Source organism: Cherax quadricarinatus, chromosome 4 (genome assembly GCF_038502225.1).
Source record: "Cherax quadricarinatus isolate ZL_2023a chromosome 4, ASM3850222v1, whole genome shotgun sequence".
Classification (NCBI taxonomy): Eukaryota; Metazoa; Arthropoda; class Malacostraca; order Decapoda; family Parastacidae; genus Cherax; species Cherax quadricarinatus.
In genome coordinates this window covers 45,627,059-45,650,855 of record NC_091295.1, presented here as the reverse complement: position 1 = coordinate 45,650,855, position 23,797 = coordinate 45,627,059, and the positions used below count along the sequence as shown (strand labels likewise).

The 23,797-nt window shown below is 37.6% G+C and overlaps 1 protein-coding gene across 2 annotated transcripts in view; it reads left to right on the top strand.

Moving 5' to 3' along the window:
* LOC128684518 (transducin beta-like protein 3) overlaps nucleotides 1-23,797 on the top strand; it is a 76,912-nt gene that overhangs the window by 29,519 nt on the left and 23,596 nt on the right. For both annotated transcript variants that reach the window (XM_070096284.1, XM_070096287.1), the window contains 2 exons: nucleotides 19,019-19,177; nucleotides 22,392-22,666. In XM_070096284.1, coding sequence (XP_069952385.1) covers nucleotides 19,019-19,177; nucleotides 22,392-22,666 — 434 coding nt within the window. The remainder of the gene's footprint in view (nucleotides 1-19,018; nucleotides 19,178-22,391; nucleotides 22,667-23,797) is intronic.

Genomic DNA, 23,797 nt, shown 5'->3' with positions numbered 1-23,797 from the left:
AATGATGGTGAAAGTGTTGAACGATGATGAAAGTTTTTTTTTCTTTCTTTTGGGGTTTTTCTTTCTTTATGAGTCACCCTGCCTCAGCAGGAAACGGCCAGTGTGTTAAAAAAAAAAATTACTTTGCTCTAGGAAAAAGCACATGGTTGCTGCTTTGTTTTTATCTTGACTCGTGTATCTGGTATTGGCAGATCATACAGCTGCTCCTGTTATACATCCAGGTGGAAATATATTTCACTTAAGGAATGGAGGGCTTTCCTCAGGGCTTCTAATCAGAGATCCTGTGTACACATCCCAGTCAGGGGCCTCATTAGCATCATTGATTTATTATTTCCTATCTTTCTTTTTTCTTTCAACACCCCGGCCGTATCCCACCGAGGCGGGGTGGCCCAGAAGGAAAAACGAAAGTTTCTCCTTTTACATTTAGTAATATATACAGGATGTAAAGTAAAAGGACACAAGTGCAACTAATGTGACATTTATTGTGGCAACGTTTCGCTCTCCAGGAGCTTTATAAAGCTCCTGGAGAGCGAAACGTTGCCACAATAAATGTCACATTAGTTGCACTTGTGTCCTTTTACTTTACATATTGTCGGTAATTCTACCAACTTTATTACAATATATACAGGAGAAGAGGTTACTAGCCCCTTGCTCCCGGCATTTTAGTCGCCTCTTACAACACGCATGGCTTACGGAGGAAGAATTCTGTTCCACTTACCCATGGAGGTAAGAGGAAATAAACGAACAAGAACTAGTAAGAAAAATAGAAGAAAACCCAGAGGGGTGTGTATATATGTATATGCTTGTACATGTATGTGTAGTGTGACCTAAGTGTAAGTAGAAGTAGCAAGACATACCTGAAACCTTGCATGTTTATGAGACAGAAAAATGGACACCAGCAATCCTACCATCATGTAAAACAATTACAGGTTTCCATTTTACACTCACTTGGCAGGATGGTAGTACCTCCCTGGGCAGTTGGTCTACCAACCTACTACCTAGGATTATTTCCTATATTGCAGTTAAATCCATTGATTGAGAGTCATGCTCTGTGTACTGTAGAGCTTGCCACTTCACCTTCCTGTTTATAGCTGCCTCCACCACATTCAAGGTGCTGGTGGTATGATTTCTATATACTAGCTCATTGTCCTCCAACCAGAGGACTTCTTTTTAGTGTACAAAAGATCACTTTGTTGATTCTGTATATAATGTATGAAATGAGGAGCAGAGGTGGAAGGATATTTAGCAAGAAGCAACCCCACTGCCCCATACTGTATACTGTATGTATTTTTTTTTTTTTTTTAAAGTCGGCCATCTCTCACCTAGGCAGGGTGACCCAAACAGAAAGAAAATCCCCAAAACAAAAATACTTTCATCATTCAACACTTTCACCTCACTCATACATAATCACTGTTTTTGCAGAGGCACCCAGATACAACAGTTTAGAAGCATATATAAAGATACAATATAAAAAGTGACCCAAAATAATATAATAAACTCTATACTGTATGTATCTCATTTTTATTTTACAACTTGCCCCTTATTTGGTCTATACAACCAATGGCGGCTCGTCAAAAAATAGAATGGGGGGCACTGCATGAGTGCAAGCCTCATAGAACAGCATAATAAACATTATGAAAGTAATAATTTTTAAAATGAAACTAAATTTAGCAGCTTTATACATCATTAGTAAGGCCTCACCTAGATTATGCAGCTCAATTCTGGTCTCCATATTACAGAATGGACATAAATTCGTTAGAAAACATTCAGCGTAGGATGACTAAATTAATACATAGCATTAGAAATCTTCCTTATGAAGAAAGATTGAAGACTCTTAAGTTACATTCACTTGTTAGACGAAGAATGAGGGGAGACCTGATCGAAGTGTATAAGTGGAAGATAGGTATTAATAAAGGGGATATTAACAAGGTCTTGAAGATATCTCTCCAAGAGAGAACCCGCAGTAATGGATTTAAATTAGATAAGTTTAGATTTAGAAAAGACATAGGAAAGTATTGGTTTGGAAATAGGGTAGTTGATGAGTGGAACAGTCTACCTAGTTGGGTTATTGAGGCTAGGACTTTGGGTAGTTTCAAATTTAGGTTGGATAAATACATGAGTGGGAGGGGTTGGATTTGAGTGGGACTTTCACATCAGAGCTTATTTCTTGGGTAGCATTGAAAATTGGGTTGGTCAAATGTTTGTTAGTGGGATGAATTGTAAAGGACCTGCCTAGTATGGGCCAACAGGCCTGCTGCAGTGTTCCTCCTTTTTTATGTTCTTATGTTAATAATGATAAGTGCTCACATATATGTTGGTTTAGAAAGACATGTAAGCAAACACTATAACATATTTATTAGAAAACGTTTCGGTCCTGGAACCTTGATCACTTCTAACATACAGAGGTAGAAAGACATTATATATATAGGCGGAGAGTGAGACGTGACGCACGTGACCTGAGGAATGTCATAAGAACATAAGAATGGAGGAACACTGTAGAAGGCCTACTGGCCCATGCGAGGCGAGGGTAGACGATGAAATCACGTGACTCCTGTGTTGTTGGGTTGGTGCTGCTTAAGTATCATGTATGCCAATGTTTTTGAAATTTTGTAGTTTCCAGTGTTGCGTTCTATAGTGTCGGTGACGGCGATTAGCGAGGCTTCCAGGCACCGTCGGCGTCTGAGGTCTGGTTCGGTGAGAACGAGTTGTGCCTCGTTCCAGTTCATCAATGTACCCATAGAGGTCATCACAGTCCTGCTGGTGGAGACATGGCTAGCAGAAGTGATAATATTACAACTACTTGAAATTGTGTTTTGCTATCGAAATCTTGTATGCTGAATCAATTTGAGCTGCAGTGTTCACTTTACCCAGCATTTACAAATCATTAACATTATGTATATGATTGGTTGACTGCTCATGTTTCATTACGTTTTCTGGTAAATGTCTCAGGTCAGTCATGCCACTTTTTGTCCATGAAGAGTCTCCACCAAATAGTAAGCATGGAAAACAGAATAAAGCACTCTTTTCATCACAGCCACAAAGCCATTCACTTTTCTGGTAAACACTGATGCTAAACTGGCAGGTATATTCTTTGCTCCTGCTTGTACTTTTTTGTAGAATGGATAAAACTGGTGTATGTCATCCTTTTTCTTTTATCTTTACTTTTTCACTTAAAATCAACTGCAAAAAGTTAATAGTACTTTGTAAATATTTAACTGAGTTTTCTCTAGTTTCCACTGTCATCATTTATCAAATGGTAATTAAATTTAACACTATTGAAAAGAATTTAAATGACCACCAACACCAATACTGGCCACGTGTTACAACGCGCATACTCATAGCGTAAACAGACTGATTGCAACTGGGTGTGTGTTGCATCGAATGCAGCTCCTCACTGCTAGATGTAATGCCAGTAATTCCTGTACTATCGTACTGCATTGAACTTCTATTTTTAATAATTTTTTATCTCGTTTCAACAAAAAAAAAAAAAATTTGCTTATACAGTGGACCCTCGACCAGTGGCTGTATTCCGTTCCAGAGAGCTAGCCTTTAGTTGAATTTGCCGTTAGTCGAATTGAGAAATAATGGAAATAGAATTAATCCATTCCAGACACCCAAAAGTATTAAACAAAATAATATTTTTTTACATGAAATATATATTTCCCTACACAAAAACGAATGGGACATGCAAAATAAACAATAATTAAATGCCACTTACCTTTATTGTGGAGTTGTTGATGAGTGATGTGCCAGCAGCAGGAGAGATTGAGGTGTTTTATTGTTTGGAAGGGGAATCCCCTTCCATAAAGACTTCAGGTACATGTACTAAGTCCTTTGGTGGGGTTACCTCCCTTCTTGGTTTTTTAATGCCAGTAGGACCAGCTTGAGAGTCACTGGACCCCTGTCGCACCAAAAATCTGTCCAGAGAGCTCTGTTTCTCATGTGCCCTTAGGATTTCCCTAAAATTGGACACAAGAGTGTCATTGTACATGTTGCCAATATGGCTTGCAACAGCTGTGACAGGATAAAATTCATCGATAAATGCTTGCACCTTTGTAAACATTGTACACATTTCCCTAATCTTTGACGAAGGCATCTTCCTCCGTCTCTCTTCCTCCTGCTCTGAAGAACATTCCTGAGATGTGATCTGTTGCTGTTGCACCTCAAGCTCTTGTAGGTCTGCAGTGGTTAGTTCTTCCTCGTCGTTCTGCACCAACTCTTCCACATCCTCGCCACAAACCTCCAACCCCAAGGACTTCCCCAATGACAATAGCTTCCACTACTGGCATAGGCTCCTGAGGGTTAGCCTCAAACCCTTCAAAACCCCTCTCTTGTACACAGTGTGGCCACAGTTTCCTCCAAGCAGAGTTCAAAGTCCTGGTAGTCACTCCTTAAGCCTTACCTATAAGGTTTATGCAACTGAGGATACTGAAGTGATCTTTCCAAAACTCTCTTAGGGTCACTTGAGTGTCTGAGGTCACTTCAAAGCACTTTTGAAACACTACTTTGGTGTAGAGTTCTTTGAAGTTTGAAATGACCTGCTGGTCCATGGGCTGGAGGAGAAGAGTTGTATTAGAAGGCAAAAACTTCACTTCAACGAAGCTTAACTCCCCTGTAATTTGCTCTTGCAAGTTGTGAGGATGAGCAGCAGCATTGTCCAGTACCAGGAGGCACTTGAGTGACAATTTCTTTTCCTGGAGGTAATTTTTCACAGTGGGGCCAAACACACCATAAAACCAGTCCATGAAAAGTTCTCTAGTGACCCCATGCCTTAGCGTTTGATTTCCACAGCACACACAAATTACCCTTGACTATATTATTTTTCCTGAACACACTGGGAGTTTCAGAGTGATATACCAATAAAGGCTTCACTTTGCAATCGTCACTAGCATTACTACACAACATTAATGTCAGCCTGTCTTTCATAGGCTTATGTCCTGAGAGTGCCTTTTCCTGCTGAGTAATGTAGGTCCTGTTTGGCATTTTCTTCCAAAACAGGCCTGTTTCGTCACAATTAAACACTCGTTCAGGTTTTAAGTTTTCAGTGTCTATGTATTCCTTAAAGTCCTTCACATATTTTTCAGTCGCTTTTTTATCTGAACTGGCAACCTCACCATGCCTTACCACACTGTGTATGCCACTACGATTCTTAAATCTCTCAAACCATCCTTTGCTGGCCTTAAATTCATCAATATCATCACTATTTTGAGGCATTTTCTTAACGAAATCATCATGCAACTTCCTTGCCTTTTCACATATTATTGACTGAGACACACTGTCTTCTGATAATTGTTTTTCGTTTATCCATACCAACAACAGTCTCTCTGCCTCTTCATTTATTTGCGGTCCCCGTTTTGAAAACATACTTGCACCTTTCACAACAACAGCTTCCTTGATTGCCTTTCTCTTAGTCAAGATAGTACTGATGGTTGAATGGGGTTTGTAGTATAGCCTTTCCAACTCGAACATACGCACTCCACTTTCGTATTTTTCAATGATCTCTTTCTTCATATCCATCGTAATTCTCACCCTTTTTACCACAGGCTTGGCACGAGAAGCTTTCTTGGGGCCCTTGGTGGCTTATTTAGTAATTAAAAGCACTAAAAACACTGGAATAATACAAAATATATCGCAGGTACACGTGGAATTGACCGCAATGGCTTGTAAACAATGGCACACCGAGTCTTGGAGTGGCTGGGCCTACTCAGGCCGCGCTCCGGCCGCATGGACATGTTCGGGACGAACGCTGTTAGATGAGTTTTTTGCTGTTGGTAGAGCCATTTTTTTACGCTAAAGAGCACCATTAGACGAATTTGGTGTTACTTGATGCCGCCGTTAGTCGGGGGTCCACTGTAAATACTACATTGAAAACAACATACAACAGATTTTTCCTGTAATATATATTTTTTTTTTTCAACAAACCAGCCACATCCCACCAAGGCAGGGTGGCCCAAAAAGACAAACGAAAGTTTCTTTTTTAAAATTTGGTAATATGTACAGGAGAAGGGGTTACTAGCCCTTTGCTCCCGGCATTTTAGTCGCTTCTTACGACATGCATGGCTTATGGAGGAAGAATTATGTTCCACTTCCCCATGGAGATAAAAGGAAATAAACAAGAACAAGAACATGTACATGTAAGTGTAGTGTGGCCTAAGTGTAAGTAGAAGTAGCAAGACATACCTGGAATCTTGCATGTTTATGAGACAGACAAAAGATGCCAGCAATCCTACCATCATGTAAAACAATTACAGGCTTTGGTTTTACACTCACTTGGCAGGACGGTAGTACCTCCCTGGGTGGTTGCTGTTTACCAACCTACTACCTAGGTGTAATATATTTCTTTCTTCTTTCAACACACCGGCCGTATCCCACCGAGGCGGGGTGGCCCAAAAGGAAAAACGAAAGTTTCTCCTTTTACATTTAGTAATATATACAGGAGAAGAGGTTACTAGCCCCTTGCTCCCGGCATTTTAGTTGCCTCTTACAACACGCATGGCTTACGGAGGAAGAATTCTGTTCCACTTCCCCATGGAGATAAGAGGAAATAAACAAGAATAAGAACTAGAAAGAAAATAGAAGAAAACCCAGAGGGGTGTGTATATATGTGCTTGTACATGTATGTGTAGTGTGACCTAAGTGTAAGTAGAAGTAGCAAGACGTACCTGAAATCTTGCATGTTCATGAGACAGAAAAAAGGACACCAGCAATCCTACCATCATGTAAAACAATTACAGGCTTTCGTTTTACACTCACTTGGCAGGACGGTAGTACCTCCCAGGGCGGTTGCTGTCTACCAACCTACTACCTATAGTGTAATATATTTGTCAGTTGCAAATTATTTTACTGTAAGATTGATGAAGTCATACGTCTGGCAGTGAGTATCTGGGGGGGACTGCAGCTCTGCAGCTTCTATGGACGAGCCGCCACTGTGTATAACATAAAATGTTCATTGAAATATATGTTATTTATTTATTTTTTTTATTATCACACTGGCTGATTCCCACCAAGGCAGGGTGGCCCGAAAAAGAAAAACTTTCACCATCATTCACTCCATCACTGTCTTGCCAGAAGGGTGCTCTACACTACAGTTTTTAAACTGCAACATTAACACCCCTCCTTCAGAGTGCAGGCACTGTACTTCCCATCTCCAGGACTCAAGTCCGGCCTGCCGGTTTCCCTGAACCCCTTCATAAATGTTACTTTGCTCACACTCCAACAGCACATCAAGTATTAAAAACCATTTGTCTCCATTCACTCCTATCAAACACGCTCACGCATGCCTGCTGGAAGTCCAAGCCCCTCGCACACAAAACCTCCTTTACCCCCTCCCTCCAACCTTTCCTAGGCCGACCCCTACCCCGCCTTCCTTCCACTACAGACTGATACACTCTTGAAGTTATTCTGTTTCGCTCCATTCTCTCCACATGTCCGAACCACCTCAACAACCCTTCCTCAGCCCTCTGGACAACAGTTTTGGTAATCCCGCACCTCCTCCTAACTTCCAAACTACGAATTCTCTGCATTATATTCACACCACACATTGCTCTCAGACATGACATCTCCACTGCCTCCAGCCTTCTCCTCGCTGCAACATTCATCACCCATGCTTCACACCCATATAAGAGCGTTGGTAAAACTATACTCTCATACATTCCCCTCTTTGCCTCCAAGGACAAAGTTCTTTGTCTCCACAGACTCCTAAGTGCACCACTCACCCTTTTCCCCTCATCAATTCTATGATTCACCTCATCTTTCATAGACCCATCCGCTGACACGTCCACTCCCAAATATCTGAATACATTCACCTCCTCCATACTCTCTCCCTCCAATCTGATATTCAATCTTTCATCACCTAATCTTTTTGTTATCCTCATAACCTTACTCGTTCCTGTATTCACTTTCAATTTTCTTCTTTTGCACACCCTACCAAGTTCATCCACCAATCTCTGCAACTTCTCTTCAGAATCTCCCAAGAGCACAGTGTCATCAGCAAAGAGCAACTGTGACAACTCCCACTTTGTGTGATTTTTTATCTTTTAACTCCACGCCTCTTGCCAAGACCCTCGCATTTACTTCTCTTACAACCCCATCTATAAATATATTAAACAACCACGGTGACATCACACATCCTTGTCTAAGGCCTACTTTTACTGGGAAATAATTTCCCTCTTTCCTACATACTCTAACTTGAGCCTCACTATCCTTGTAAAAACTCTTCACTGCTTTCAGTAACCTACCTCCTACACCATACACCTGCAACATCTGCCACATTGCCCCCCTATCCACCCTGTCATATGCCTTTTCCAAATCCATAAATGCCACAAAGACCTCTTTAGCCTTATCTAAATACTGTTCACTTATATGTTTCACTGTAAACACCTGGTCCACACACTTGTTCATCTGCTATCCTATTCTCCGCCTTACTCTTAATTCTTTCAATAATAACTCTACCATACACTTTGCCAGGTATACTCAACAGACTTATCCCCCTATAATTTTTGCAGTCTCTTTTATCCCCTTTGCCTTTATACAAAGGAACTATGCATGCTCTCTGCCAATCCCTAGGTACCTTACCCTCTTCCATACATTTATTAAATAATTGCACCAACCACTCCAAAACTATATCCCTACCTGCTTTTAACATTTCTATCTTTATCCCATCAATCCTGGCTGCCTTACCCCCTTTCATTTTACCTACTGCCTCACGAACTTCCCCCACACTCACAACTGGCTCTTCCTCACTCCTACAAGATGTTGTTCCTCCTTGCCCTATACACGAAATCACAGCTTCCCTATCTTCATCAACATTTAACAATTCCTCAAAATATTCCCTCCATCTTCCCAATACCTCTAACTCTCCATTTAATAACTCTCCTCTCCTATTTTTAACTGACAAATCCATTTGTTCTCTAGGCTTTCTTAACTTGTTAATTTCACTCCAAAACTTTTTCTTATTTTCAACAAAATTTGTTGATAACATCTCACCCACTCTCTCATTTGCTCTCTTTTTACATTGCTTCACCACTCTCTTAACCTCTCTCTTTTTCTCCATATACTCTTCCCTCCTTACATCACTTCTACTTTGTAAAAACTTCTCATATGCTAACTTTTTCTCCCTTACTACTCTCTTCACATCATCATTCCACCAATCGCTCCTCTTCCCTCCCGCACCCACTTTCCTGTAACCACAAACTTTTGCTGAACACTCTAACACAACATTTTTAAACCTACCCCATACCTCTTCGATCCCATTGCCTATGCTCTCATTAGCCCATCTATCCTCCAATAGCTGTTTATATCTTACCCTAACTGCCTCCTCTTTTAGTTTATAAACCTTCACCTCTCTCTTCCTTGATGCTTCTGTTCTCCTTGTATCCCATCTACCTTTTACTCTCAGTGTAGCTACAACTAGAAAGTGATCTGATATATCTGTGACCCCTCTATAAACATGTACATCCTGAAGTCTACTCAACAGTCTTTTATCTACCAATACATAATCCAACAAACTACTGTCATTTCGCCCTGCATCATATCTTGTATACTTATTTATCCTCTTTTTCTTAAAATATGTATTACCTATAACTAAACCCCTTTTTATACAAAGTTCAATCAAAGGGCTCCCATTATCATTTACACCTGGCACCCCAAACTTACCTACCACACCGTCTCTAAAAGTTTCTCCTACTTTAGCATTCAGGTCCCCTACCACAATTACTCTCTCACTTGGTTCAAAGGCTCCTATACATTCACTTAACATCTCCCAAAATCTCTCTCTCTCCTCTGCATTCCTCTCTTCTCCAGGTGCATACACGCTTATTATGACCCACTTCTCGCATCCAACCTTTACTTTAATCCACATAATTCTTGAATTTACACATTCATATTCTCTTTTCTCCTTCCATAACTGATCATTCAACATTACTGCTATCCCTTCCTTTGCTCTAACTCTCTCAGATACTCCAGATTTAATCCCATTTATTTCCCCCCACCGAAACTCCCCTACCCCCTTCAGCTTTGTTTCGCTTAGGGCCAGGACATCCAACTTCTTTTCATTCATAACATCAGCAATCATCTGTTTCTTGTCATCCGCACTACATCCACGCACATTTAAGCATCCCAGTTTTATAAAGTTTTTCTTCTCTTTTTTAGTAAATGTCTACAGGAGAAGGGGTTACTAGCCCATTGCTCCCGGCATTTTAGTCGCCTCATACGACACGCATGGCTTACGGAGGAAAGATTCTTTTCCACTTCCCCATGGACAATAGAAGAAATAAAGAGGAACAAGAGCTATTTAGAAAAAGGAGAAAAACCTAGATGTATGTATATATATATGCATGTGCGTGTCTGTGAAGTGTGACCAAAGTGTAAGTAGGAGTAGCAAGATATCCCTGTTATCTAGCGTGTTTATGAGACAGAAAAAGAAACCAGCAATCCTACCATCATGCAAAACAGTTACAGGTTTCTGTTTCACAGTCATCTGGCAGGACGGTAGTACTTCCCTGGAAGTACTAAAATATTATAATTTGTATCCTGATGATATACAAGGGTAATAGATTTTTCTATATATTTTCTTTCCATTTGAAAATATGTAGTTAAATTAATTGATTCCTGAAAAGTCCTTTAATAAAACTACAGTGGTCCCAGAAGTTGCGATAATTTGGAGTTACGATTTACCCTATTAGAGGAATTTTTTTTTTTGAGTTGCAATTAAAAACTGAAGATACAATATATGTATGATGGTATGTCCGTTTTGCGTCACATCCTGGGGAGCAATATTAACCTGTGTTACTCGAAATGCTCTGTATAACCAGGGGCTTTCTACATACAGTAGTACATATGCCAATAATGTCAGCTAGGTCTGTAACAGATGTTTCATGTACTTGTAGAAACAGATTATTGTTATTATTTTTTAACCCTTAACTGTGGGATAGCCTGAAAAAAAAAATTCCTTTGTGTGTCTGGGAAGATTTTGGAAAATAAACAATATTTTTTATAGATTGATAGAGCTTGTTGTTCTAAACCAAATAAGACTAAAATGAGCAAAATCTGATGAAACTAACAATTTTATGGAGTGTTGAGGTTGGTGATAAAATGATCACTAATCAACAACAGTGGTGTAAATGTGCCAGCAACATTAACATTTTACAATTTATTGATGCTAATATATATATAGATATATATATATATATATATATATATATATATATATATATATATATATATATATATATATATATATATATATATATATATATATATATATATAATATATATATAATATATTATATATATATAATATGTAATATATAATATATATATATAATATATAATATATAATATATAATAATATATAATATATAATAATATATAATATATAATATATAATATATAATATATAATATATATATATAATATATAAGGTAGTAGGTTGGTAGACAGCAACCACCCAGGGAGGTACTACCGTCCTGCCAAGTGAGTGTAAAACGAAGCCTGTGATTGTTTTACATGATGGTAGGATTGCTGATCTCTTTTGTCTGTCTCATAAATATGCAAGATTACAGGCATGTCTTGCTACTTCTACTTACACTTAGGTCACACTACACATACATGTACACATTTATTTATACACACTCATCTGAGTTTTCTTTGATTTTATCTTAATAGTTCTTGGTCTTATTAATTTTCCTTTTATATCCATGGGGAAGTGGAATAAGAATCTTTCCTCCGTAAGCCATGCGTGTTGTAAAAGTCAACTAAAATGCCGGGAACAATGGGCTAGTAACCCCTTTTCCTGTAAAGATTACTAAAAAGAATAAGAAGAAGAAAATTGTCAAAGTGGGAAGTCTGAATGTGCGTGGATGTTGTGCAGATGATAAGAAAGAGATGATTGTGGATGTTATGAATGAGAAGAAGCTGGATGTCCTGGCTTTAAGTGAAACAAAGCTGAAGGGGGTGGGAGAGTTTCAGTGGAGAGGAATAAATGGGATTAGGTCAGGGGTTTCAAATAGAGTTAGAGCTAAAGAAGGAGTAGCAATAATGTTGAAGGATAAGCTATGGCAGGAAAAGAGGGACTATAAATGTATTAATTCAAGGATTATGTGGAGTAAAATAAAGATTGGATGTGAAAAGTGGGTTATAATAAGCGTGTATGCACCTGGAGAAGAGAGAAGTGTAGAGGAGAGAGAGAGATTTTGGGAAATGTTGAGTGAATGCGTGGGGAGTTTTGAATCAAGTGTGAGAGTAATGGTGGTTGGGGATTTTAATGCTAAAGTGGGTAAAAATGTTATGGAGGGAGTAGTAGGTAAATTTGGGGTGCCAGGGGTAAATGTAAATGGGGAGCCTTTAATTGAGCTATGTGTAGAAAGAAATTTGGTAATAAGTAATACATATTTTATGAAAAAGAGGATAAATAAATATACAAGGTATGATGTAGCACGTAATGAAAGTAGTTTATTAGATTATGTATTGGTGGATAAAAGGTTGATGGGTAGGCTCCAGGATGTACATGTTTATAGAGGGGCAACTGATATGTCGGATCATTATTTAGTTGTAGCTACAGTTAGAGTAAGAGGTAGATGGGAAAAGAGGAAGGTGGCAACAACAAGTAAGAGGGAGGTGAAAGTGTATAAACTAAGGGAGGAGGAAGTTCGGGTGAGATATAAGCGACTATTGGCAGAAAGGTGGGCTAGTGCAAAGATGAGTAGTGGGGGGGTTGAAGAGGGTTGGAATAGTTTTAAAAATGCAGTATTAGAATGTGGGGCAGAAGTTTGTGGTTATAGGAGGGTGGGGGCAGGAGGAAAGAGGAGTGATTGGTGGAATGATGAAGTAAAGGGTGTGATAAAAGAGAAAAAGGTAGCTTATGAGAGGTTTTTACAAAGCAGAAGTGTTATAAGAAGAGCAGAGTATATGGAGAGTAAAAGAAAGGTAAAGAGAGTGGTGAGAGAGTGCAAAAGGAGAGCAGATGATAGAGTGGGAGAGGCACTGTCAAGAAATTTTAATGAAAATAAGAAAAAATTTTGGAGTGAGTTAAACAAGTTAAGAAAGCCTAGGGAAAATATGGATTTGTCAGTTAAAAACAGAGTAGGGGAGTTAGTAGATGGGGAGATGGAGGTATTAGGTAGATGGCGAGAATATTTTGAGGAACTTTTAAATGTTAAGGAAGAAACAGAGGCAGTAATTTCATGCACTGGTCAGGGAGGTATACCATCTTTTAGGAGTGAAGAAGAGCAGAATGTAAGTGTGGGGGAGGTACGTGAGGCATTACGTAAAATGAAAGGGGGTAAAGCAGCTGGAACTGATGGGATCATGACAGAAATGTTAAAAGAAGGGGGGGATATAGTGTTGGAGTGGTTGGTACTTTTGTTTAATAAATGTATGAAAGAGGGGAAGGTACCTAGGGATTGGCAGAGAGCATGTATAGTCCCTTTATATAAAGGGAAAGGGGACAAAAGAGACTAAAAATTATAGAGGAATAAGCTTACTGAGTATACCAGGAAAAGTGTACGGTAGGGTTATAATTGAAAGAATTAGAGGTAAGACAGAATGTAGGATTGCGGATGAGCAAGGAGGTTTTAGAGTGGGTAGGGGATGTGTAGATCAGGTGTTTACATTGAAGCATATATGTGAACAGTATTTAGATAAAGATAGGGAAGTTTTTATTGCATTTATGGATTTAGAAAAGGCATATGATAGAGTGGATAGAGGAGCAATGTGGCAGATGTTGCAAGTATATGGAATAGGTGGTAAGTTATTAAATGCTGTAAAGAGTTTTTATGAGGATAGTGAGGCTCAGGTTAGGGTGTGTAGAAGAGAGGGAGACTACTTCCCGGTAAAAGTAGGTCTTAGACAGGGATGTGTAATGTCACCATGGTTGTTTAATATATTTATAGATGGGGTTGTAAAGGAAGTAAATGCTAGGGTGTTTGGGAGAGGGGTGGGATTAAATTATGGGGAATCAAATTCAAAATGGGAATTGACACAGTTACTTTTTGCTGATGATACTGTGCTTATGGGAGATTCTAAAGAAAAATTGCAAAGGTTAGTGGATGAGTTTGGGAATGTGTGTAAAGGTAGAAAGTTGAAAGTGAACATAGAAAAGAGTAAGGTGATGAGGGTGTCAAATGATTTAGATAAAGAAAAATTGGATATCAAATTGGGGAGGAGGAGTATGGAAGAAGTGAATGTTTTCAGATACTTGGGAGTTGACGTGTCGGCGGATGGATTTATGAAGGATGAGGTTAATCATAGAATTGATGAGGGAAAAAAGGTGAGTGGTGCGTTGAGGTATATGTGGAGTCAAAAAACGTTATCTATGGAGGCAAAGAAGGGAATGTATGAAAGTATAGTAGTACCAACACTCTTATATGGGTGTGAAGCTTGGGTGGTAAATGCAGCAGCGAGGAGACGGTTGGAGGCAGCGGAGATGTCCTGTTTAAGGGCAATGTGTGGTGTAAATATTATGCAGAAAATTCGGAGTGTGGAAATTAGGAGAAGGTGTGGAGTTAATAAAAGTATTAGTCAGAGGGCAGAAGAGGGGTTGTTGAGGTGGTTTGGTCATTTAGAGAGAATGGATCACAGTAGAATGACATGGAAAGCATATAAATCTATAGGGGAAGGAAGGCGGGGTAGGGGTCGTCCTCGAAAGGGTTGGAGAGAGGGGGTAAAGGAGGTTTTGTGGGTAAGGGGCTTGGACTTCCAGCAAGCGTGCGTGAGCGTGTTAGATAGGAGTGAATGGAGACGAATGGTACTTGGGACATGACGATCTGTTGGAGTGTGAGCAGGGTAATATTTAGTGAAGGGATTCAGGGAAACCGGTTATTTTCATATAGTCGGACTTGAGTCCTGGAAATGGGAAGTACAATGCCTGCACTTTAAAGGAGGGGTTTGGGATATTGGCAGTTTGGAGGGATATGTTGTGTATCTTTATATGTTTAAGCTTCTAGACTGTTGTATTCTGAGCACCTCTGCAAAAACAGTGATAATGTGCGAGTGTGGTGAAAGTGTTGAATGATGATGAAAGTATTTTCTTTTTGGGGATTTTCTTTCTTTTTTGGGTCACCCTGCCTCGGTGGGAGACGGCCGACTTGTTGAAAAAAAAAAAAAAAAAAAAAAAAAATATATATATATATATACATATATATATATATATATATACATATATATATATATATACATATATATATATATATATATATATATACATATATATATATATATACATACATATATATATATATATATATATATATATATATATATATATATATATATATATATATATATATATATAATATATATATATATATATATATATATATATATATATATATATATATATATAATATAATATATAATATATAATATATAATATATATTAATATATATATATATATATATATATATATATATATATATATATATATATATATATATATATATATATATATATATATATATATATACATATATATATATATATATATATATATATATATATATATATATATATACAGTGGACCCCCGGTTAACGATATTTTTTCACTCCAGAAGTATGTTCAGATGCCAGTACTGACCGAATTTGTTCCCATAAGAAATATTGTGAAGTAGATTAGTCCATTTCAGACCCCCAAACATACACGTACAAACGCACTTATATAAATACACTTACATAATTGGTCACATTCGGAGGTAATCGTTATGCGGGGGTCCACTGTATGTATATATATATATATATATATATATATATATATATATATATATATATATATATATATATATATATATATATATATATATATTTATTTATTTAATTTTTTTTTTTTTAACTTTTTTAATATTTAATGCTATATATACTATTTTTTAAATAGATGTATTTTACCCAGGGAGGTATTACTGTCCTGCCAAGTGAGTGTAAAACGAAAGCCTGTACTTGTTTTACATGATAGTAGGATTGCTGGTGTCCTTTTTTCTGTCTCATGAACATGCAAGATTTCAGGTACTACGTCTTGCTACTTCTACTTACACTTAGGTCACACTACACATACATGTACAAGCACATATATACACACACCCCTCTTGGTTTTCTTCTATTTTCTTTCTAGTTCTTATTCTTGTTTATTTCCTCTTATCTCCATGGGGAAGTGGAACAGAATTCTTCCTCCGTAAGCCATGCGTGTTGTAAGAGGTGACTAAAAATGCCGGGAGCAAGGGGTTAGTAACCCCTTCTCCTGTATAAATTCTTTTTGGGCAACCCTGCCTTAGTGGGATACGGCCGGTTTGTTGAAAAAAAAAAGACATATACTTTGTAATTGTTATTGTATTATTTTTTTTTTTTACTATTTTGGTCTTCTAAGGCTATATTTATATAATGAATACTTGTAATATGACAAGTGTAATACTAATCAAGAGTGTATTACTAATTAAAACATGGAAATAATTCATATATAGTTTGACTTTACTGGGTTATCCTAGGATTATACTTAGTGTGCCTTGTGGCTGAATTTAATTGTTAGTATTATGAAATTGTAAAAAATTTGGACTGAACAAGTCATCTTTCAGTCACTTACTTACCTAGTTTGTTGGTGGGGAAGCTGGTTTAACTTTGCTAGTGAGGTGTACTAGTATGTAAGACATGTAGTCATCCCCTGAGTAGTTAACCATGATACACTGTATGTACCCAGCTGGCTTTAGATTTTTTTTAAATGAATGAATAGAGGGAAGAAGACCCAAAGAGTTGACCTGAGGTAAAAAGTATTGGCAGTTGGCAGATTTGTGAGTACGAAAAATGGTGCTTACTAACACATAGGACGCAGTACCAGCACCTGCATGTTAGTAAGTTGGACACGGTAAAAGGGTTAACACAATGGCCATCTCCCATCAAGGCAGGGTGACCCAAAAAAAAAGAAACATAGATTTTTTTTTTTTTTTTTACATTTAGTAATTTATACAGGAGGAGGAGTTACTAGCCCCTTGCTCCCAGCATTTTAGTCGCCTCTTGCGACACGCATGACTTATGGAGGAAGAATTCTGTTCCACTTCCTCGTGGAGAAATATTATTATTATTATTATTATTTTTTTTTCAACAAACCAGCTGTATCCCACCAAGGCAGGGTGGCCCAAAAAGAAAAACGAAAGTTTCTCTTTTTAAATTTAGTAATTTATACAGAAGGGGTTACTAGCCCCTTGCTCCTGGCATTTTAGTCGCCTCTTACAACACACACAGCTTATGGAGGAAGAATTCTATTATCATTATTATTATTATTATTATTATTATTATTCCCAGCAATACAGCCATGTGCATATACTGACATCTTTGTCAGAGTTCATAGGTTTGAACCTAAAGTATAAACACATACACATTATCAGTTCATTTGTGCATGAGTATGGCTTTTCACGATCAAACATTATTATTTTTGTTATTAACACATCACCCATTTCCTACTGAGGCTATTATCAAGCAAAAAGAGATAATAAAGAATATTAAAGTGGCTGATGAATCTAAGCTAGTGAAAAAAAGCAGTGAGGTTATCGTAGAGATAGAAGAATCTATTATTGTGAATAAGAGAGAAGATGAAGAGAGATACAGTGCCTGTGAGTTATAGCTGTGAGCATGCATATCTAAGGTACAGTAAAAGTTTCACTTTCTGAGTCCTGGAATGAATTACCAAAAAATTTTGTATCTTGGGGTTTGAGTTACACTAGTATGGAGGTATGGTTCATCTTCTGGAATGAATTAATATCATAACTCAAGGGACCACTGTATATCTTGTGTCTTACAAAGCTTGTGAATTTTAGAGTTGTACTGTATCAATGTTCTAATTGCATGTCCTTCCGTAAAACATGATAAAGCTCATACCTAAGTGAAAAATTGTACAATGATAGCTCATCTAAGTAGGTATATTTGTCTTACCTGATTTATCGCCAGTTTGTCTGTCATTCCAAATTAATTAGTGCAGTACAGTACTACCTTGACTTATGAGTGCCCCTACTTACGAGTTTTCCGAGTTACGAGCTGTCGCTTGGTCGATTTTTTGCTTTGAGTTGTGAGTCAAAATTCGAGTTACAAGCGAGCTTCAGATACGCTGCCACTAGTTGGCACAGCGAATGCCACAACATCTGCCCAGCATCCCAGTGTTTTGTGCTTTTTGTGCAGTTTTGCCAAATTTTTTTTTCTAACCATGGGTCCTAAGAAAGTAAGTGCAAAGGACAATGATGAGGAGAAGAAGAGAATGATGTCCATTGAATTAAAGCATGAAATCATGGAAAAACACTAGAAAATTGCTTTTATTTCAGTGTTTTCCTTATGAAATTAGTGATCTAGTGCAGTTAGCCTCACAAACACACTGTTTCTCTTATAGTAAGACCTCAGAAGGGTAAGAATGAGAAGATATGGTCAGAGCGATAATTATTTTTACCTTGGGAGTGGCTGCCACCACTTGTCACATAATAACATATTTTATTCATTCTACAGTATATATAGTGTTTCTTTGCTATTTATATTGTTTATTATGTCATATTTCATCGGTTGTGATAGATAAATAAGCCGTAGAGTTGATATTAGCTTCATATTGAAGTATTTTCTCCTGTCTCTTAGAGCCAGGAATTCTGCTGCAGTGGAATAATGGCATTTCAATTAATTTCAATGAGGAAAATTGATTTGACATACTGTACGAGCAAATTGAGTTACAAGCTCCGTCACAGAATGAATTAAACTCGTAAGTCAAGGTACCACTGTATTTGCTTATGGATAATAATAAACTTACACATGTTTATAAAACTACATATGAGAGACTTTTTAGAATATGTGATTGCTTGCCAGATTAATTAAGCTGTGATGGATATATGGGGCTGTGGGCCACCAGCAGCAACAGCCTGGTAGACCAGGTAAGCACCAGATGAGTAAAAAACTCTTGGAACTCATCAAAGGTATAAAGGTTGTAAAGGGTAAATATGTAGGTATATCATATTATTTTATCTTACCTGTAAACTGCTGAAAGCATTATTTATTCTTGTGTCACAGATCTGGGACAGTAAAAACTTGTCATTACTGGGAATCCTTCGGGGTCATCGGAGAGGTGTGTGGTGCGTCCAGTTCTCACCTGTGGATGAGGTCCTGGCCACAGCTTCTGCTGATGCCACCATCAAAATCTGGACTTTATCAGATTTTAGTAATGCTGCTGTAAGTCTCTTTTAGAATATTAAATGGCTGAAGCTTTATATGCTTAATTACTGCATGACTTTGTAAATGGTCCAAGTCAAACCGAAATGTGGTCATAAGTTTTCTCTCTCTCTTGTGTGGGTTATTTGTATAATGCTTAATTACTTTTATGGTTATATATTACATTATCCACATAATTTTATCAAGTAGATTATTTTAACTAGAAGTTTTGATTATGTCTGTGTTCACATAAACTCTCATAAATAGAAATATTAGGGCTATTAGGCTATTAGGGCTATTGTTTGTAAAACCAGTATTAGTGACTGCACTTTTGTTTTTCATCTTTTTGACTGCCTTTCCATCAACAAATGCTGCTGACTAGCATACCTTGCAGACTTATCTCAGTGAAATCAAAGATGCAGCTCCAAGACAATTTATTCTGTATACAGGAAACCCCCAGTTTTTGTAATTAATCCGTTCCAGAAGGGTGGCCGAAATCCGAAATGGCCAAAAACCAAAGTAATATTTCCCACAAGATATATTGTAAATCCAATTAATCCGTTTCCAACACCCAAATATATTAACGAAAAATACATTTTATAGAGAATAACTGTAGTCTTACATACAGAAAACAATGAGAAATAAATATAAATGACTAATTTTAATGATAAATGAGCATTATATACCTTTATTGAAGACTCTTGTTGGTGAGTAGTATTTATTTGTAGTCACAGGCGGACTACATCCCAGGTGTATACCTACTGGCTACGTACACTGCCGCCTACAGCCATATTATTACCATTGACATATCATGTTCACTGAGTTTGATCGTTGCTAACAACTACCTTTAGATGCCATCATGAACAAAGGAAGAAGTGATGAATAATTCATGCTGAGAATTGTAAAGAAAATCCAACGCAGATTCATACACATTTTCTCTGAAGCCAACGCAGATTCATACACGTTTTCTTTGATGCCAGACCAGAGAAGATGTAATGTTTACCCTCCACCAACCCCTTGATAGCATATAAACATTGCATATTTATATGCTCCTAGGTAGTAGGTTGGTAGACAGCAACCGCCCAGGAAGGTACTGCCGTCCTGCCAAGTGAGTGTAAAACGAAAGCCTGTAATTGTTTTACATGATGGTAGGATTACTGGTGTCCTTTTTTCTGTCTCATAAACATGCAAGATTTCAGGTACGTCTTGCTACTTCTACTTACACTTAGGTCTCACTATACTATACATACATACATATATATACACACACCCCTCTGGGTTTTCTGCTATTTTCTTTCTAGTTCTTGTTCTTGTTTATTTCCTCTTATCTCCATGGGGAAGTGGAACAGAATTCTTCCTCTGTAAGCCATGCGTGTCGTAAGAGGCGACTAAATTGCCGGGAGCAAGGGGCTAGTAACCCCTTCTCCTGTATAAATTACTAAATTTAAAAAAGAGAAACTTTCGTTTTTCTTTTTGGGCCACCCTGCCTCGGTGGGATACAACCGGTTTGTTGAAAGAAGTAGTTTATATGCTGTTAATTAATAAAAATATCTATGTTAACATAAAATAAGACATTTAATGTGCCCAAGAGTGATTACTATTATTACGTATTAGTATTATTACTATGGCGTTAAAACTAGAGGGGCACTCTTAGTATACGAGTAACAAAGGCATGTTTATATGCTATGTAATATGTTTCTTAGATAATTTTGAAGAAAACATTATAGATCGATTAATGAAAATGTCTAAATTAACGTAAAATAAGACATTTAATGTGTCCAAGAGTGAGTCACAAATGTATGAGCGGCCCAGGCAGACATGTCTGGTACCAATGATTTTCAAGCAGATATACGAAACCCAGGGGGAAATTTTGCCAAAAAAAGTGCTCAAAATCCAACTTGTGTGATTTCCACACTGAAAGAAAACTGGGGGTCCTCTGTATATATTTGAGCAATTGTTTATATTCATTTTATTTTATTTTTTACTTAAATTTTTTTATCCTTTTGCTCAATGGGGTATATACTGTATGTTCTTCATATATACATGTACTTGATAATGCTTTTATAGCCTAATATTGTGAAATTTATTTTTGTACATTTAAGACATTTTATTTAAATGAGGTTGAATTAAAGAAACTAAATGTTTCAAACATTTTTACTACTTTAAATGTGGATGTACAGTGCTCTTCATTAAAATATCCCAGGTGGCTCACACCAGCATACTTTATTGTTGAAAGTAACACCTGATCCTGTTAGGTGGTTTGGAGTGACAGAAATTTAGGAAATTTTGAAGAGAAGTTGCTAAGGTTGGTAGATATGTAAAAGAAGGAAATTAAAAGTGAACATAGGAAAGAGCAAGGTCAGAGTAACAAAAAAAATTTAGGTACTGAAAGACTGGACATCAGATTGGAAAGATGGAGTATTCAGGAAAGGAATGTGTTCAGATATTTAGAAGTGGACTTGTCAGCAGACAGGTCTACGAAAGATAAGGTGAACCATAGAATTAACAAAGGAAAAAGATGAGGGGTGCATTGAGGTGTCCGTGAAGACAAAGAACCATGTCCATAGAGGGAATAAGGGGAATATGCCAGATTATAGTGGTACTAATACTCATATGGGTGTGAAGTATGGGTTTTAGGTGTTGCAGTTAAGAGGAAGCTGGAGGCAGTGGAGATGTGCCTGTGAACAGTGTATAGTGTGAATATTAAGCAGAGAATTCTAGTTTGGAGATTAGAAGGAAGTGTGGGGTTACTAATAATAATATCCAGAGGGCTGATGTGGTGTTATTGAGTTAGTCTGGACATTTAGAGAGGATATATAAATTTGTAGCAGAGGGAAGAACAGGTAGGACATGTCCTAGGAAAGGTTGAAGGGAGGGGGGAGGTGAAGGAGGTTTTTGTATGCAAAGGGCTTGGATATCCAGCAGGTATGTGAGAGCATGTTAGATAGGAGCAAGTGGAGGCAAGTGGTTTTCATGACTTGACGTGCTGTTGGAGTGTAAGGAAGGTAACATTTATGAAGGGATTCAGAGAAACTGGTTAGCTGGACCTGAGTCCTGGAGGTGGGAAGTACAGTGCCTGCGCTTTGAAGGAGAGGTGAGAATATTGCAGTTTGGAGGGGCATTATAGCTGTAATGTCAGAACATCCTGCCTCAGTGGGAAACCACTGGCATGGTAAAAAAAAAAAAGCTAGGGATAGTACATAATTATCATATGATTCACCCACCCATCTCACAGACCCTTGAAGGCCATAGTGTGAGTGTTCTACGACTCTCTTGGGTGTCTGAAGGACAGCAAATACTTTCCACTGGGTCAGATGGACTTCTTAAATTATGGACAGTAAAGAGCCGTCAGTGCATACAAACATTTGATGAGCACGAAGACAAGGCTTGGGCCATAGCAGTGTCGGAGAATGAGACGAAGGTTGTGACTGGTGGGGAGGATGCCACACTGGTTCTCTGGAAAGATGTTACGCAAGAAGAAAAAGATAAAGCTTTAGAGGAAGCTGCCAGGTATGATAAATAATAATCTTGATTTTTTCCTTGCGTAGTATTTTGGTTTATATATGAAAATATTCAGTGGTTTTTCTATATTACTAGGATAGCTCTACTCCTCATTACGAATGTGACATGAGAGCATCGCATCTCATTCATAATGTGAAAGCACACAACATCATGGGTCACCGTCCCATGTCTTGTTAGCCATAGCCATCAAGCTGTATTGACAGCTACATACACATATGCAATTCATTTTGCCTTTCCTTACCTCTGTGATGGTTGTTTTTCCTGTGCTGTTGAATGTAGCAGTCAACAAGGTGATAAGCAAAATTTAACATTCTGCAGGTTCCCCAAGTATTTTGAAAGATAAAAACCTTAGATTTCTGCTATGAAGTGGAATGACAGGAAGTCAGTAATTATTTGCTGTCCTAATTGTTGTAATTGCAGTATCCTTGTTGTTGTATTCTAATTGTTGTAATTGTAGCATACTAATTGTAACTTTAGTATCCTAATGTTCAACTATAATGTCAGAATTGCAAATCATGCATGTAAAAATTACACTGTAATTCTGAACTTATTATCCAAATCAAATTTGATAATCTAGAAATCTGTGCAGTTTGGGAGGTTTGGTAGCAGTTAACTAGGTTTACAAAGGCCTTAAATATATGCAGGTAACACTGTAAAAACTAGCAATATTATTCTTATAGACATTGAGTGAAATTATCCTGCTTAACCTAAACTAGCAAAACTATGACAAGTGACATCATATGGTGTTTAGTGCCTAACCCAGGATATTGTAATTAGTACAACTTAAACAATAATAATTAATTACCCCCTAGTGGTAGTAAGTTTGCAAGCAAGAAAAACAGCACAAGAAATGCACAGAATGAAATGCCTTATTTTCTTAAAAATCACTCTTTCTTTCAACACACCGGCCGTATCCCACTGAGGCGGGGTGGCCCAAAAGGAAAAACGAAAGTTTCTCCTTTTACATTTAGTAATATATACAGGAGAAGAGGTTACTAGCCCCTTGCTCCAGGCATTTTAGTCGCCTCCTACAACACGCATGGCTTATGGAGGAAGAATTCTGTTCCACTTCCCCATGGAGGTTAGAGAAAATAAACAAGAACAAGAACTAGTAAGAAA